The sequence below is a fragment of the Lissotriton helveticus genome, chromosome 1_1, assembly GCF_964261635.1.
Source record: "Lissotriton helveticus chromosome 1_1, aLisHel1.1, whole genome shotgun sequence".
Lineage (NCBI taxonomy): Eukaryota > Metazoa > Chordata > Amphibia > Caudata > Salamandridae > Lissotriton > Lissotriton helveticus.
The window spans coordinates 2,050,517,576-2,050,537,260 of NC_136057.1; the positions used below are offsets into that span (position 1 = coordinate 2,050,517,576).

General features: G+C 40.8%; 1 protein-coding gene across 1 annotated transcript in view; it reads left to right on the top strand.

The window, feature by feature from the left end:
- LOC144766461 (vitellogenin-1-like) overlaps nucleotides 1-19,685 on the top strand; it is a 1,095,729-nt gene that overhangs the window by 497,329 nt on the left and 578,715 nt on the right. The window contains exons 18-19 of the mRNA XM_078650353.1: nucleotides 13,058-13,151; nucleotides 13,287-13,472. Coding sequence (XP_078506479.1) covers nucleotides 13,058-13,151; nucleotides 13,287-13,472 — 280 coding nt within the window. The remainder of the gene's footprint in view (nucleotides 1-13,057; nucleotides 13,152-13,286; nucleotides 13,473-19,685) is intronic.

Sequence of the window (19,685 nt, forward strand, 5' to 3'; positions counted from 1 at the left end):
TGCTGCATAAAAGAGAGATTTGGAGGAGAACCCCTGACCTGCTAGTACATTCATCAAAGAAGTGGCACTGAGAGCTTCAGAGGCAATGGAAACGGTCCCAAATATTTAGAAGAACTTTGGAAAGATTAAAATGACATGTTTAGATTGTGGCAAATTAATTTCATGTGGACAGATGAGTGTTACTCTAATAAATACAGCATATGAACATCATCATAGTCGATGGTTGGTAGAGACATTTTGACTATATCCTGGACCTGCCCGTCCTCGCCCAAAATGGCGCCGGAATAAATGGGACTCGTAACTCCTTGTTGTGTACTGGTTGCAGAACCTTGAAATCACGAGATACGTATGCAGTTTTGAAGCACATGGCGGGCGGGGACGAGAATTGATTGACTATTTCGACATCCCTATTGATATTAAGTTCTGATGTGTTATTGATTACTGTACTGTTGAAAGTTCGAATTAACGTCACCCATGGTACTTGCCCGCAAATGTATATCTAGATAATTTTATTGTAACTGGCCCTGTCGTATTTTAATTATAAAATGTACATCCACCGATTCCGTAACTGTTAGACACCTTAGTTCTTGCAACCTAATGGCCCGCCCGTTACGTTCCTCTACAGTGTAAATGTCTATTCATCATATACGATTACAGTTTGCTCTGTGGCAGGCCCACGTGGTTATAGGCTCGTATTTGTATAATGAAATTTTCACAATAAAGGTTTTTAAAAGAAAACATGGTAGTAGTATATACATTGGTAAAGTTTTTAATAATAGTGACTGTTTTAGAATCATTAAAAGGCAAGTGAAATAAAGCAGACCAATTACATGAAGGGTAAAAGGTATAATACGAAGTAACGCAGTAAAGATAAATGGTCAAGGGCTGTTGTGTTTTCTATTCCTGCAACATAAAGTGATCGATAAGAATCTCATATTCAGGCGTATCGGCGACTAAGACAGCAGGTCGACCCTCTTTTGCTCAACGGCTCCGTCATGGGACGAAGAAACGCTCTTTTTCTCGAAAAAAGAATATATTTTACTTGCAGGACAGTTGTAAAATTTCCGGGAAAGTACATTAGCCTGGAACATTATAACATATATTTAAGAAAAAATAATGTTCGGAATTAATGAAAAGCGTAATTTTTAGGTCATATGACCAAGCCTTTCATCATTACAATAAGAAAAGTAAAATGAACCAATGAAAAGTTTTATTAACAAGTCACATGACTTGTTATGCTTACGTTACGCGCTGCGCGCCCCGGATGACTTCCGGATGCGCTAACGCGGCGCGTCATATGACGCATTACGCGACAACGCAGGTACAGAATATAGTCAAAATGTCTCCACCAACCAGCGGTCGGAACACAACCCCTTTCAGCAGGCTAAATAGTTCTGTTAAATGACAACAGAAGGGACAGGCAACAAGAACCATCAGTCAAAGAGGGGAGGGCTAGTTCTTCTCTACCGGGTTACATTGGGGCGCTACCGGAACTGATCGAATTGGTAGTCTACAGTGTTTCTGGATGTTTCAGACTGAAGCTGGGGTTAGCATGAGAGCAGCACCATTTCTTAGCTCCGTCGTGGTCATTCCGCAACCAATCATGGCAGCCGTTCTTTATCGTTATTTTGGGCGGGGTGGGTGGCGGAGCCGAGCTGTTTTGCAGCCATCATTGTGTGGAGTTCAGTTCATCTCACTAGTTTTGTATTTGTCATGAGGGGTTGTTCCTAATGTTTCTATTTTAGCGAGGTCAAAAAGAGATCCCATTAGTGGCCTACTGATTTTGCTCGATTCCTTTTCTTTTTTTTTTACACGATTTTTCGTTATCTGCAAAGACTAAACAGAGTATTGCGACTCTGTGTTTGTTTGTAAATAGAGAATGAACCAAAGAGAACTTATTCTAAAACAGTAAATACTTGGATAACAATCAATCAAATGGAGAGAGAAGCAGGCACGACGGATTACAACGGGGGCAAAGGCCTGCGTTAACTACCTTTCACTATCTGCAAAGAGAGAGTACTCCTAATAGAAATGAGGGGGGGGGGCACCATTCAAAGCAGATCAGTGTGCATAAACACGAAAATGTTTTCACTTACCACGTACTTGACATTCGACAGCTTATGATATTTGATATTAAAAAACCATTGAAATTCACTGAAAAAACCATAGGTTATAGACCATATATAGTTAGGAATTAACATTTACAAAACCTTGAAAATTCACTGAAAAAACCATAGGTTATAGACCATATATAGTTAGGAATTAGCATTTAAAAAACCTTATTTTACTCACACAAAACCATTGAAATTCCATATATAGTTAGTTGCACTAACTATATATCGCGCACCCGCAATCCACTGCTGATCATGTCACATATTACATCATTCATGACATGGTCAGTGACATCACTGATGACATCACTGATGACATCTCAAATGACATCACTGATGACATCTCATTTGACATCATTCTTGTGCTAATACGATAAACCTCTTCAGACTCTAATATAACCTTAGATACACTCAGTGTATACAGACACTCACACACTGCCACTCATCCATGGAGTTACTCACACACCCAGTCAGTCATGCAAAGAAACAATCTCACCTCCATTTCTTCAACTATACAGTTAAACACACCTTACTTATTGAAACATATACTAACACATATTTACTCTCTTATACAATCCCTGATACAAGTTCACAATGATCGATACAACCACTCACTCATTCAGTGGCTCTCATGCACAGTTATTTATATATGCCAACTCTCACATGTACTGTGTTTTACATATGTACTTACTATGACATGTAGCATTGAGATATCCATTCACTCATCAATACACTCATGCACACAGTCAACTGCCCATGTAGCTGTTTCCACATGCACTCTTGAACTCATACACCTAGTGAATAAACTGCTCACACATCTATGCATAGAGTCACACACCTTCCAGCCACCCCCACACAAACTCAATCTCCCATAGAAATACTTGGGCAACCAATTAATAACACATATAGCCTCTCGTATAGCTAATGATCAACACATGCAGCAGTTTACAGAACAACAGACATAATGATGCACAAATTAAGACAGTTTAGTCACTAACCCATGCATTCAGTGAGACACATTTAATCACTCACTCATACAGTCAGTCACGCACCTACTAAATCCTTCATCCAGACACTTATACATCCACTCATTCTTCAATATGTAAGACATATTTTAACTTTACAGAAACATACAGTCACTGGATGTTGTCATCAGTGATGTCATCAGTGATGTCATTTGAGATGTCATCAGTGATGTCATCAGTGATGTCACTGACCATGTCATGAATGATGTAATATGTAACATGATCAGCAGTGGATTGCGGGTGCGCGATATATAGTTAGTGCAACTAACTATATATGGAATTTCAATGGTTTTGTGTGAGTAAAATAAGGTTTTTTAAATGCTAATTCCTAACTATATATGGTCTATAGCCTATGGTTTTTTTCAGTGAATATATATATATATATATATATTACCTACTGGCGATAGCCAGTAGGTATATATAGTTAGGATTTTTTTCCTATGGGATTTTTGAAAATTCTATGTCGAATAACTTTGGCGTTTGAGGACAGAATTGGCTGAAATTTTCAGGAAAATGGAACATTTTGTTTCTGAGCAGCCCCTGAAAATTTGGGGGGGTTTCGTCAAGGGGGGGCCGAGAAAAAAGGGGGGTCCCAAAACGTGTTTTTCCCATGCAATTTTCCATAGGGCGGTTGGCCTCACTTTTAGCCTGAACGGCTGAATGGATTTACACCAAACTTGGCAAAATTGTAGGGACTGGTAGCCCGATGTGCCTTTGCTATGTCTCAAGATATAGGCTCCAGTGGTTTTTACGAAAATTAACTTTGAAAAATATATATTGGGCTACATTGGGCTATATATATGTTGGAGCCCAAATGTAGCCCAATGTAGCCCAATGTAGCCCAATGTAGCCCAAAGATGGCCACCAGAGACAAAAAAAACAAATGTAGCCCAAATATCAGCCAGATGTAGCCCAACTATAGCCCAATGACAGAATGTCCCAGAGTGTTCTAAAGAACAACTAGAGTGCTAACAGTCCTACTTATTACAAAGGTATGGCACACCTGAAGCCATCTTGATTGGAATAAAGTGGTAACTCTTAAAACATTTAATTTAAAAAGGAACAAAATGAGGGGGTTCATTTTGCCATAGAAAGTATGATTAGCGAATATATGACGAAATCCCGCATACCATCAGTCCGCAAAACAAATCCTGCATGTACTATTAGGCCGCAAATTAAAATAACGAAAAGCTTTAGAAAGAATATGCCTTTAGCATACACTAAACAACTAAACTACCCTAAACCCTAAAACACTACCCCCAGCATGACCCTACACTTCACAAACAGTACAACACTACCCTAAACCCTAAAACACTACCCCCAGCATGACCCTACACTACGCAAACACTACAACACTACCCAAAACCCTAAAACACTACACCCCAGCATGACCCTACACTACGCAAACACTACAACACTACCCTAAACCCTAATACACTACCCCCAGCATGACCCTACACTACACAAACACTACAACACAACCCTAAACCCTAAAACACTACCCCCAGCATGACCCTACACTACGCAAACACTACAACACTACCCAAAACCCTAAAACACTACACCCCAGCATGACCCTACACTACGCAAACACTACAACACTACCCTAAACCCTAAAACACTACCCCCAGCATGACCCTACACTACGCAAACACTACAACACTACCCAAAACCCTAAAACACTACACCCCAGCATGACCCTACACTACGCAAACACTACAACACTACCCTAAACCCTAAAACACTACCCCCAGCATGACCCTACACTACGCAAACACTACAACACTACCCTAAACCCTAAAACACTACCTCCAGCATGACCCTACACTACGCAAACACTACAACACTACCCTAAACCCTAAAACACTACCCCCAGCATGACCCTACACTACGCAAACACTACAACACTACCCTAAACCCTGAAACACTACCCCCAGCATGACCCTACACTACGCAAACACTACAACACTACCCAAAACCCTAAAACACTACCCCCAGCATGACCCTACACTACGCAAACACTACAACACTACCCAAAACCCTAAAACACTACCCCCCAGCATGACCCTACACTACGCAAACACTACAACACTACCCAAAACCCTAAAACACTACCCCCAGCATGACCCTACACTACGCAAACACTACAACACTACCCAAAACCCTAAAACACTACCCCCAGCATGACCCTACACTACGCAAACACTACAACACTACCCAAAACCCTAAAACACTACACCCCAGCATGACCCTACACTACGCAAACACTACAACACTACCCAAAACCCTAAAACACTACACCCCAGCATGACCCTACACTACGCAAACACTACAACACTACCCAAAACCCTAAAACACTACCCCCAGCATGACCCTACACTACGCAAACACTACAACACTACCCAAAACCCTAAAACACTACCCCCAGCATGACCCTACACTACGCAAACACTACAACACTACCCTAAACCCTAAAATACTACACCCCAGCATGACCCTACACTACGCAAACACTACAACACTACCCAAAACCCTAAAACACTACCCCCAGCATGACCCTACACTACGCAAACACTACAACACCATCCTAAACCCTAAAACACTATGCCCAGCATGACCCTACACTACGCAAACACTACAACACTACCCTAAACCCTAAAACACTAGCCCCAGCATGACCCTACACTACGCAAACACTACAACACAACCCTAAACCCTAAAACACTACCCCCAGCATGACCCTACACTACGCAAACACTACAACACTACCCTAAACCCTAAAACACTAGCCCCAGCATGACCCTACACTACGCAAACACTACAACACAACCCTAAACCCTAAAACACTACCCCCAGCATGACCCTACACTAAACAACCACCACAACTCTACACTACACTAACACAACACTACACTACACAACACTACACTACACTACACAATCACTAACCCACGAAAAAATTAACACAAACCCACTTACCTCTCTCGTCATCGTGGTTTTCACAACGCAAATGCATTTACCATACATGCCTTTAAAACGTAATACTTTGTAAAGGCATGCGCGATAAATGCACATGCGTTTTGAAAAAATGCGGGATAATGGTATGCGAGGTCAATGACCTTGCGGGATAATGGTATGCGGACTGAAAGTCTGCGGGATAAAAAATGCGGGAAAATGGCTGCAAACCATGATTAGCAGCAGACTTCCCTGGTGAGCACTAGCTTTACTACAGTGATCTAATGAGCAACTAGAGTGCTAACATTCAGAATTTATGGCAAATGTGTGACACATCTGAATGCCTTCTTGATAGAACCAAAGTAAACAAGCATTGAAAATGCAATAGATCTCGCCCTCGTTTAAGTTAAAGCCATTCTGTTTCTAATGAGGTGGCTTTTTAGCTTTGCTTTTATTAGTGTTTTTAAAACTTTCATGTAAATAACATGCATATGTATGCATATATGTATATGTATGCATGCATTTATATTTATATAGATATGCAGATTATATATGTTTATATATGTATATTACCTACTGGCGATAGCCAGTGGGTATATATAGTTAGGATTTTTTCTCTATGGGATTTCTGAAAATTCTATGTCTAATAACTTTGGCGTTTGTGGACGGAATTGGCTGAAATTTTCAGGAAAATGGCACATTTTGTTTCTGAGCAGCCCCTGAACATTTGGGGGGGTTTCGTCAAGGGGGGGCCGAGAAAAAAGGGGGGTCCCAAAACACGTTTTTCCCATTCATTTTTCCATAGGGCGGTTGGACTCACTTTTAGCTCGAACGGCTGAATAGATTTACATGAAACTTGGCAAAATTGTAGATATGGTTTGCCCGACGTGCCTTTGCTATGTCTCAATATATGTGCTCCAGTGGATTTTGAGAAATTAACGTTTAAAAAAATATATATATCTGTGACAGCGCTCCGGTTAGCGCCCCGGTTTGCGTACCTGACGCGTAACGGAACTTCGCGAAGCGAAGCTGATTGGCTCTCCGGTGTCTGTCAACATTCTAAACAGTCCGGAGCGGCCGCCATCTTGTCTCTCGGTACGATCGAGAGACAAGATGTGGTGAAAAACGAAGGGGGAAATGAAGGAAAGGGGGCAAGGTAGACCACTCCTGACCCCCTAGGATTGATGAGGGGGATATTAAAGTGTCCCGCGGGGCAAAAAATAAAAAAATATTTTTTTTGCGATTTTACGCCGTAGAGGCGCGTCCCGGTACGCGAACCGGGCAGCTCACCGGGCAGCTCACCGGGCAGCTCACCGGGCAGCTAACCGGGAGCGTAGCTGTCAACATTGTAAACAGTCCGGAGCGGCCGCCATCTTGTCTCTCGGTAGATTCGAGAGACAAGATGTGGTGAATAAAAGAAGGGGGAAATGAAGGAAAGGGGGCAAGGTAAACCCCTCCTGACCCCCTAGGATTGATGAGGGGGATATTAAAGTTCCCCGTGATTTTTCGCGGTAGAGGCGCTTCCCGGTACGCGAACCGGGCAGCTAACCGGCAGTGTAACGGGAGTCCGCCATCTTGTGTTTTTGGAGCGTCCGGTTCACGTACCGGGTAGCGTCCCGGTAAGCGTAACAAGGGGAAAACCAAGAGAAACAGTCAAAAAAAAATTAAGGGAATAGATTTCCAGCAAACTTGGCAAAATTGTAGGGACTGTTTGTTTGATGTGCCTTTGCAAGGCCTCAAGATATGTGCACGTGTGGATTTTGTCTAATTAAGGTTAAAAAATATATATGTATCTGTAAGCGTGCTCCGGCACGCTTACGTTACGGGTTTTGTTTGCGCTGCAGAGCCGATACGTCACGGTTATGCGACGCGTCATGAGGCGTCTCACGTGGCTACGTGATACGTCACGTAATAAAGAATATATTTTACAGCTATAGATATTAGCTTTTAAAAAACCAATGAAATTCACTGAAAAAACCATAGGTTATAGACCATATATAGTTAGGAATTTGCATTTACAAAACCTTGAAAATTCACTGAAAAAACCATAGGTTAGAGACCATATATAGTTAGCTGGACATTTTATTGACATAAAACCAATGAAATTCCATATATAGTTAGTTGCACTAACTATATATCGCGCACCCGCAATCCACTGCTGATGATGTCACATATTACATCATTCATGACATGGTCAGTGACATCACTGATGACATCACTGATGACATCTCAAATGACATCACTGATGACATCACTGATGACATCTCAAATGACATCACTGATGACATCATGACACACCAATACTAGTTACTACATACGCACTCACTGATTCCTACGTCTACACACACATTCACTCATTCACCCATACAATCACTCATACATACAGTCACTCATTATTACAACACTATCATATGCACTCATACACCTATGCAGACACTCACATACTGCCACTCATCCATGGAGTTACTCACACACCTAGTCAGTCCTGTAAAGAATCAATCACACTTCCATTTCCTCATCTATACAGTTAAACACAGAACACCATACTTCAGTGACATCACTGATGACATCACTGATGACATCTCAAATGACATCACTGATGACATCTCAAATGACATCACTGATGACATCATGACACACCAATACCAGTTACTACATACGCACTCACTGATTCCTACGTCTACACACACATTCACTCATTCACCCATACAATCACTCATACATACAGTCACTCATTATTACAACACTATCATATGCACTCATACACCTAGTCAGTCCTGTGAAGAATCAATCACACTTCGATTTCCTCATTTATACAGTTAAACACAGAACACCATACTTTTCACACATATACTAACACATACTTACTCTCTTATACAATCACTGATACAAGTACACATTGATATGCACAGAGTCACCCACCTCCCAGCCAGCCACACACACACTCAGTCTTCCATACATCCACTCATTCTTCAATATGTAAAACATATTTAAACTTTACAAAAACACACAGACACTAGATGATGTCATCAGTGATGTCATTTGAGATGTCATCAGTGATGTCATCAGTGATGTCAGTTGAGATGTCATCAGTGATGTCATCAGTGATGTCACTGACCATGTCATGAATGATGTAATATGTGACATCATCAGCAGTGGATTGCGGGTGCGCGATATATAGTTAGTGCAACTAACTATATATGGAATTTCATTGGTTTTATGTCAATAAAATGTCCAGCTAACTATATATGGTCTCTAACCTATGGTTTTTTCAGTGAATTTTCAAGGTTTTGTAAATGCAAATTCCTAACTATATATGGTCTATAACCTATGGTTTTTTCAGTGAATATATATATATAACATTTCTATGGCAAAATGAAACCCCTCATTTTGTTCCTTTTCAAATTAAATGTATTAAGTGTTACCACTTTATTCCAATCAAGATGACTTCAGGTGTGCCATACTTTTGTCATAAGAAAGACTGTTAGCGTTCTAGTTGTTCTTTAGAACACTCTGGGACATTCTGTCATTGGGCTATAGTTGGGCTACATCTGGCTGATATTTGGGCTACATTTGTTTTTTTTGTCTCTGGTGGCCATCTTTGGGCTACATTGGGCTACATTGGGCTACATTTGGGCTCTAACATATATATAGCCCAATGTAACCCAACATATATTTTTCAAAGTTAATTTTCGTAAAAACTACTAGAGCATATATCTTGAGACATAGCAAAGGCACATCGGGCTACCAGTCCCTACAATTTTGCCAAGTTTTGAGGAAATCCATTCAGCCGTTCGAGCTAAAAGTGAGTCCAACCGCCCTATGGAAAACTCAATGTTAAAAACACGTTTTGGGACCCCCCTTTTTTCTCGGCCCCCGCTTGACGAAACCCCCCCAAACTTTTAGGGGACGCTCAGAAACAAAATGTGCCATTTTCCTGACAATTTCAGCCAATTCCGTCCATCAACGCTAAAGTTATTCAACATAGAATTTTCAGAAATCCCTATTCAAAAAAATCCTAACTATATATACCTACAGCATTTAAAAAACCTTTGAAATTCACTGAAAAAACCATAGGTTTCAGGAGTTATATAGTTAGGAATTCGTTTTTAAAAAACCTTTGAAATTCACTCAAAAAACTATAAGTTTTAGTGGTGTTATAGTTAGCTGGACATTTTATTCATACAAAACCAATGAAATTGCTCCTATATAGTTAGTTGTACTAACTATATTTCGCGCACCCGCAATCCACTGCTGATGATGTCACATAATAGATCATTCATGACATGGTCAGTGACATCACTGATGACATCTCAAATGACATCACTGATGACATCACTGATGACATCATCCAGTGAATGTGGTTTGCTTCGTTATTTAAAAATGCATTATATATATAGCAATTTACATTGAAGAATGAGTGGATATATATAAATAAATATTTGGATGGAGGATTTAGTAGCAGTGTAATTGACTGTTTACTTGACCAATTTATAATGTCTCACTAAATATAGTGGATAGTGACTAAACTGTGTGAATATCTTTATCACTTTGTCAGTTGTTGTGTAAACTGATTCTACAGTTGGTTACTAGCTATGTGAAAGTCTATATTAGTTATTGATTAGTTAACTGAGTATTTGTATGGGAGTGTGAAAGTGTGTGTGGTTCGGTGGGGGGTGTGTGACTGTCCAAAGATGTGTGAATAGTTGATTCAGTAGATATATGAAGTTAAAACTACATGTTCTAACAGTTTGGGTGAGGGAATCTCTTTAGTGGGTGTGGTGATGAGCAAATATATTTCTCAAAGGTACAGGTCCAACAAACTAGAAAAATAAAAGGCAGTGTATGTGTCAGTTGTTGTATATAAATAAGTATACATAAGACACAATGATTGTGTGAGTGACTGTATGGATAACTGTATACTTGTAATATTGATTTTATAATTCACTAAGTATGACTTACTATCTAAATGAATAGAAGAAGTGGTGTTTGTATAAGTGTTTTGCTAAGTAAATATGTAAGTATGATCCATTGTTTGCATAAGTGAGTAGGATGACTTCATATGTGAATAGGATGCGTGCTTTTGTTTAATGTCGATATAGATGTATAAGTATTTTTGATAGTGTTCTATTGTTCATTGACAGCATGTATGAGTGAATCCATAGGTAAGTGATTTGATGTGTGTATACATCTATGAATCACTGAGTGGATTTTTAGATACTTCTATTGCTGTGACAATGGATTTAAATATGATACTCTGTATTTTACAAACAGTGATGAAAAATTGTAATAGTGTATGAAAAGGTGTATGTGATTATCACGTGGATGATGTCATCAGTGATGTCATCAGTGTTGTCATCAGTGATGTCATCAGTGTTGTCATTTGAGATGTCATCAGTGACGTCACTGACCATGTCATGAATGATCTAATATGTGACATCATCAGCAGTGGATATAGTTAGTACAACTAACTATATAGGAGCAATTTCATTGGTTTTGTATGAGTAAAATGTCCAGCTAACTATAACACCACTAAAACTTATAGTTTTTTGAGTGAATTTCAAAGGTTTTTTAAAAACGAATTCCTGACTATATAACTCCTGAAACCTATGGTTTTTTCAGTGAATTTCAAAGGTTTTTTAAATGCTAATTCCTAACTATATAAGGCCTGAAACCTATGGTTTTTTCAGTGAATTTCAAAGGTTTTTTAAATGCTAATTCCTAACTATATAAGGCCTGAAACCTATGGTTTTTTCAGTGTTTTTAAAAAAAAAATTGATTGGTTAACTGGCTTATTAGTGTATCTTAGTGAATACATATATTAGCGAGTAATGTTTAAATATTTAAATACATGCATGAGTGATGTAATATGTGACGTCATCAGCAGTGCATTGCAGACGTGCAAGTTATAGTGAGTCCAACTAACTATAACGTGGGAATTTCAATGGTTTTATGCGAGTAAAGTTTCCAGCTAACTATAACTGGTGTGTAACCTATGAGTTTTTCAGTGAATATATATATATATAAAATTTCTATGGCAAAATGAAACCCCTCATTTTGTTCCTTTTCAAATTATATGTATTAAGTGTTACCACTTTATTCCATACTTTTGTCATAAGTAAGACTGTTAGCGTTCTCGTTGTTCTTTAGAACACTCTGGGACATTCTGTCATTGGGCTATAGTTGGGCTACATCTGGCTGATATTTGGGCTACATTTGTTTTTTTTGTCTCTGGTGGCCATCTTTGGGCTACATTGGGCTACATTGGGCTACATTTGGGCTCTAACATATATATAGCCCAATGTAGCCCAGTATATATTTTTTCAAAGTAAATTTTTGTAAAAACCACTGGAGCACATATCTTGAGACATAGCAAAGGCACATCGGGCTACCAGTCCCTACAATTTTGCCAAGTTTGGTGGAAAACCATTCAGCCGTTCGGGCTAAATGTGAGTCCAACCGCCCTATGGAAATTAACATGGGGAAAACACGTTTTGGGACCCCCCTTTTATCTCGGCCCCCGCTTGACGAATACCCCCCAAACTTTCAGGGAAGGAGCGGAGCGCCGCGAGGCAAAGTTAAGTAAAATATCAGGAAGATTCCTCAACCGGCGCCAAAGTTATTCCCAATAGAATGTTGCGATTTCCGTATGGAAAACAATCCTAACCATATATACCTACTGGCTATCGCCTATATACGCCTATCGCATATATATATATATGGTAAGTACATTTACTATGTTTATAACTTCACCACACATGCCTTTGCGTTGTAAAGGCATGCGTGGTAAAGTTATATGCGGGGTAAAAGATTGCGGAGTGATGGTACTGCGGACTAATGGCTCATGCGTTGTAATAAATGCGGAGTCATGGTATGCGGAATTATAGATTGCGGAATTACGTCATATATTCGTATTAAATATCTATATGCACTCAATGTTTCTTTTTTCTCTCTTGTTGGCAACAGCACGAGCCCAGATTTTGCCATCTCCATCTTCAGATTTTAGCCTCTCCCAGTTATTGGACTCCCATATTAAACTCCATTCGAAGATGAATCTCAGGTGAGTACTTTAGGCATAATTGCTTCTAATAAAACACTTTATACGGATACAAGAAGAGTTTACACCGAGAGCTGTGATATCTGAGCAGTGGCACTGTGGTGTAAGTAACATTGACACTTATTTTTCAATTCCCAGTTTAGCCAAAGATTTAATTATGTTCATTGGCCTGAACACACATCTGATCCAAGCAGGCATGGAATTGCAGGCCAAAGTTCATGCCATATTACCTGTAAATATTGCTGCTGGAGTGGACATAAAGAAAAAGAACTTCAAAATAGATATTGACCCTTGCCGTCAAGAAAGCGAGGTCATGTCAGCCAGGTAGGCCAATCCTATTTCTTACTTTCTGGGGAACTGTCAAGCGTTGCTTAATGTATGTATTTGAAAAGATAATCCAGGTAATTATCCAGTATGCAATTTACAATGACCAGATGGGGCAATTTTGATTGGAAATTGCAGCATTTAATTTGTTAAATAGTAAGTGACAGCGCCCAAAGTTTTTCTTCGAAGCCCACAGCCGGTGCTGAGTAATGTCAGGATTGCCACATACCAATGCTGTGTAGTCTAGATTCCATCCCGTGCCTCTTTCTTACCCCACCATCCACTCCCTGTCCCTTCATTTCATTCTAAGAGGTTCTTTTTCATCCTTACTTTCCCATTTGCCACTCTTTTCCATCTTTCTCTTCCTTCTGAACTTTCCTCTCTTGCTCTGGGTCAAAATCAGAAAGAAAAAAAAGGTCTGGTCTCCAAAATGAGTGCCAGTGGGCCCGCCGGCAACTACTGGCTCACATTAGGCACTATAATACTACAATTGGGTGTGAGCGCCTCCAGTAATGGAAAACAGATTTTTAGGAGTCTTTTAATAGACATCTATTCAGGATGCTGATTTTAATTCAAGGACAAACAAGTTGCAGTAAGGAGGCACCAGGAGCAAAAAGGAACTGAATGGCTCCATTGCATGGTAAAATGGGGTAGATTTGCTGGGTTCATGCAAGGCATTCCAGCAAGTAAAGTTGCTGTGCTGCGTTGCATGAAAGGGACTGAGCAGATCTGCAACATATCTACTAAGAAGTGACACTTATTTGCTCTATTCACACACTGGTACATCTTTTGCAGCCATGCTCTAACACTGGCCCCCTTGCAGGATACTGCTAGGATGTCTGGATTGTGGTCCCTTCCTGCTCAAAAGCTATGCTTTATGGCGTTTTCCCTCTTTGTTTGCATGCTGTAGAAAATGAGAAAAACTGAGGAGAAATTAAAACATTTCTGCTTGTATGCCTGCCTCAGGAATGTAAATAATTTTGACCCCAATCCCTGTCTAAATTTCTTTGTAAATTGGGATTTGCATTATAATCCATGGGTGTTTGCTTGGGAATGCCCATGCAGCACCAATAGAACAATGTATGATGCACATTAACGTAAGGCAACACTTATTTTGTGTTAACAATCCAATGTAATCACGATTTGCATTGGTTTGTAAACACGACCGGTAGACTTTTCGTCGGGTCTGTATTAAAAAGGTAGTGAAATTCTTATGGAAAATCTTTGTGAATTTGACTATGTTTAGCGGCAAGGCCAGTTTTAACTGGATTCATACCTTGTGGTAATATTCTGTCATGGGACCTATAGTGAGTCAGTCTCACTGATGTTTGAAGGGTAACTTGTAAAATAATAAATGCTGGTGCCCAAAGCTTAGCTCAGAAGTTACGGCCGGCACAATAAAATGTCAGCACGCCAATAACCAAGACTGTGCAGACTTCAATCCATTCTGTGCCACTCTAATCGACTCCCCAACATTTCTGCCCCTTTTTCTCACTCTTCCTGCTTTCTTCTTTTGAGACATTTCTTCTGTCTTTTTCTTCCTCCTTCTTTTTCCATTGACGTTTTCCCTCTCTTGCTCTCAGAAATATCCACAGCCTGGCAGCATGCAAATGAACACATCACACATGAAGCTCTAAAATTCTTCAGTGTCCAACACACTCACTGTCTTTTCATTACATCATAACGGTTAGTGACCACACCTTAACACCTCCCAGCCAGTTACGTAAGTCTTCTGTTGAGTCCTCACAGAGCTGCAAAGGTCTCAAACAATCTCAGGACAGTACATCACTCCCTTTCTTGAATAAAAAGATGTAAACAACAGTAACATTATATTTCTTCAATACGTCATCAAGACACTCACACTTGTCGACCAGATTAAGGGGTAAGAGGTAGATGAGATGCACTCTGTGCACCAAGGACACATGTTCTAATGCTCAATCTGGATTGTCAAGCAAGGTCACCTCATTCATGATTGTAGGAGCTGGTAAACATAAAAGTAGGTGTTTAATTTCTGAGGAGGGACTTGTGATGGATTTTCTGGGATGATGCACTGTTTCCATGCGTTATTTGTGTGTCACAACCTCCAGAGGATTGACAGCAAAAGGAGACTCTGTTTCCTGCTTTCGTTTCCACTTGACCAAGACCCAGTCACCTTCATCAAAGACTGTTTCCTGAGCTCCCCAATGCCTATCGGCATAAGTCTTCATTTTGAGCAGTGTCCATGACATGAACAGTATCAGCATTCTTAGGTTGGTCTGCTGTCAACTGTGGTAGTTTTGGTTCTCGTGGCTCTTTCAAATAGCAAGGAGGCAGGACTCTCACCAGTTGTGTAGTGAGGAGTTAGACAGCAAGCAAGGAGGGCTTGACATAGAGTCTGGATTAAATCGATCTCCTCCATCCATGCTGGTTAAATAACTCTTTTGTAGGTACCCATGAATAGTGAATTATTTCCATAAAGAAACACATAAAAATGCTCGCAGGCCCACACTACAGCCAGACTCTCCCTCTCTGGCTGAGAATAGGCACGCTCTGTGTCAGACAGGCTTCGACTGGCGTAAGCCACAATGTGTCTCTCAGACCATTATGTTGAGCAAAGATTGTTCCCAGCCCCACCGGACTCGCATCTACTGTGATCTCAGTAGCAAATTTGGGGTCAAAATAGGCCGTCTCAGTTGCATTCTCAATCGCATGTTTTATCCTTTTGAAACTTTGATCACATTCAGAAAACCACTGGACAAGGACATGTCACTTTGTCAAGTCTCCCAATGAGGCACTAACAGTAGCTCAGTCACAAATGTACCTTGCAATAATAAATGGGCATGCCTAAGAAGGATCACAGGATGGTAACATCTTGTGAGGGGCCAGTAGCTGACAGTGCTTGTACTTTGTCTGGGTCCAGAGTCATTCCACCACACACGGAGCTCTGTAACAGATGTCTTTATTCTTCAGTGTACAACACACACAATGCCTTCTCATTACGCCATAACCATTATTAATCAGTCCATAACATCTCCCTGCCAGTTATGTAATTTCTCTGTTGAGTCCTACCAGAATCACAAAGATCCTAGCGCATATCACCTCAAGCCACTACTACCAAAGGTTCAAATTAAGCACTGATGGGGAGGTGTTAGACTTGGCATCTTTTGGCATGTTTCCCCTGTCTTTTTGCTTTCTGACCTCCTAGTTTTGACTCTGTTTTTGCTGGTTTAATGTCTCTGCGCACTTTCTCACTGCTGTTCAATGCTAGAGTGCAAGTGCTCCTATCGTAAATTGTTATTATGGATTGGTGTTTCAATGACTGGCATATTTGATTTACTAGTCAGTCCCTATTAAAGTGCACTGGCCAGGGCCTGTAAGTCAAATGTTACTAAGTGGGCCTACAGCACTGATTGTGCCACCCACATGAGTAGCCCTGAAAATGTAACTCAGATCTGCCACTGCTGCCCCAGAGTACAAAGGAGTTTGGGCTATAAAAAGTGGGGCCCAAACCCCTAAACTTTAGAACTCTTTTGGAACCAAGAAGAAGAGCTGGAGAAGCTGTGAGGAGGGACAACCACTTTGGTGTGTGCTTTGCTGTGTTGGCCTGCAGTGGCTGCTTCTGTCTTAGGCTGTGAAAGGACTGGACTGAACTTTCTGCAACGTCCTTTTTGTGAGTTTCTCCAAGGGCTTTAAGGTAGAGCTTGCCCCCTGTTCCAGAAGTCTCAGGAACAGCAAAGACTTCAAGTTCTTCTGCCCTCAGCACTGGGGAATGTGTGTTTTGTGCTGCAACAGAAGGAAAATCAACCCAATGCCTTCTACGATGACACTGTCGACTCCGTTCCTGAAGGCTCCACAGAAGGCACCGCCACAATACCGCGCCACAACCCTGATTTCAGCTACAACACAACCTGAGGCCGCCACAGAGCTGCTGCTTGCACCTGTGGGCATTGCACTCGCACCTCCTTGCACCATCCATGCCAACATCGATGCTGCCACTTGCACCGTGGTTCGATGGCACCATTTGTAAGTTACATAACTAACCATCCTCATCCCGCACTGCAGCCTTGGTCTATCAACACCATTGACTTCAGTTTGTCAGACGACAACAGCGCTTCAGAAAGGCATGACACCGCTGCTTGCTTGACCTGCCAGCACCGCGACGAGCACTGCATCACTTCGCATCGCAGCCCTGGTCACACCAACGTCACTGGATGACTGTCATTAAGCTGCTGCCTGCACCGCGACCAGAGGGCACTGCACGCCGCACCGCTGCACTTTGCACCGCAGCCCCGATGCCCGCCGACGCCAGCGCTCCTGACTTCAACCGCAAGGAGTTCAACCTGCAAAGCGTGTGACATAAAGGGCCCAACAACTCCTGCACCGACCCCCGGAACCAAAGCCTGCAGATGCCGGTATTTCAGGGCTCATCGAGAGGTCGCCAATGCCCTGCATTTAAAGGTACTGTTTTGCGGGTCTTCCCGACACCCTAACTGGCCCGTAACACCGTGTTCAGCCACAACTGTTTGGATTTGTTGTTCATGACCTGTGGTAGCCCAGATGGAGCTATTGACTTCAAGGAACTATATTTCAAGTCTATTTTGATGACTGAAGATTTCTAAATACTCTATTATGGATTTTTGGTCCTGTCTTAAGCTTATAAAAATATTGGGTAATTGTCTAAACTGGTGTGGTGTCCTTTTGTATTGATTTCACTGTGTTACTGTTGGTTATGTGCAAATGCTTTACACACTGCTTCTAAGATAAGTCTGACTGATCGTGCCATGCTACCAAGGGGGTGAGCAGGGGTTATGTTAGGAGTGTAACTCTCTTATCCTGCCTAGAATGAAGGGTCACTACTTGGACAAAGGTTCAAACCCTTGCCAACTAGAAACCCCCTTTCTAACAGGAGGTCAACAGGTTTCTCGGAAATTTTAACAGGTTCAAGGGCAACTTTGGTTGTTCTTCCAGGCGACTCAAAGGTCTACTGGGAGGAACCTAGTAGTAGCCATTGCAATAGTTCAACGTTCTGAGGTCATGAGTATTATTCTAGGAATTTCAAGTGAAAGATATGGTATATTTTGCAGTACATCTATGTTGGTGTAATGTGACCGGATGACCTGAAAATCTATTTTATTTTAAATAACAATTGCACACCATACCACTCACTCCAGGTGTCTCTTACAAAACAAGCCGCAACTACTCTTCCTAGTTGTGCATAATTTAATCATTTCAGTGCATCAAGGGGTTATCAATGAACAGATGCACTATTCATAACAATAGATTTTTAATAAAAGTTTCAGTTTTGTGTGTATGCTTGTGTGTATCTTTTGCTATCTTTGAAAAATAATGGACTGAATAAGATCTCAGTTTGAGGAACTATTTGCCGGCAAGTAAGTATTTTCCCTAAAGCAAACTTCAATTTTTTGATGTGTGAACTATGTTAGCAGTTGTTTTTGTGATGGAGGCTGCTGGAACCATGGGGTTTTGAGTTCTTTCTTTCAAGTGCTAGCAAAAGAAAACCTAAAAAAGAAACAATACATTCTAACCCCCTGGAAGAATTCATCTGTCCTTTATGTTCTCAAAAAAAACATTTCAAAGATTTACTACAAACTCATATGAACTGTATACAAACTGATGTCATTCATTTGCATATTTAGTGTGGGGTAAACGGTGGATTTTTTTAAACCCTTGCCACCGTAATAAGTTAGGTACAGGCCCATTTCTCTGATTGCCACTGCAGACAAAACACTGGGGTAGGTCATTTATAATAGAATCAAAGAGTGTGTCTTATATCCATGTCAATATGGGATGAGAAACAAAATGAGCAATGTTCGAATCTGAACTTGATGTTTGTTAAATATATTGTTGCCAATCACATCCCTCTTTACTTGGCTCTTATGGACCTGATGGCAGCATTTGACTGTGTTAGTCGCCCAAAGCTATGGCAAATGCATTAATCATGAGAGCTGAATTCAGCACTTGTGCATTTTCTTGGATATATGCGCATAGATATGAAAGCCAGGGTCAGAATTAGCAACACGGCAAGGTATCTAATTATATAGAGATTTACAGCGGTGTGAGACCAGGGTGTGAGTTGACCCTTCATTTGTTTATTTTATATATCAAGGAGCTCCCTCCTTTTTTTTTTTTAACTCAAACCACTCATGATTTACCAAAAATTAGGGGCAGATTATTAACCACACATTTATATGTGTATGCCACAGTACTTATGGC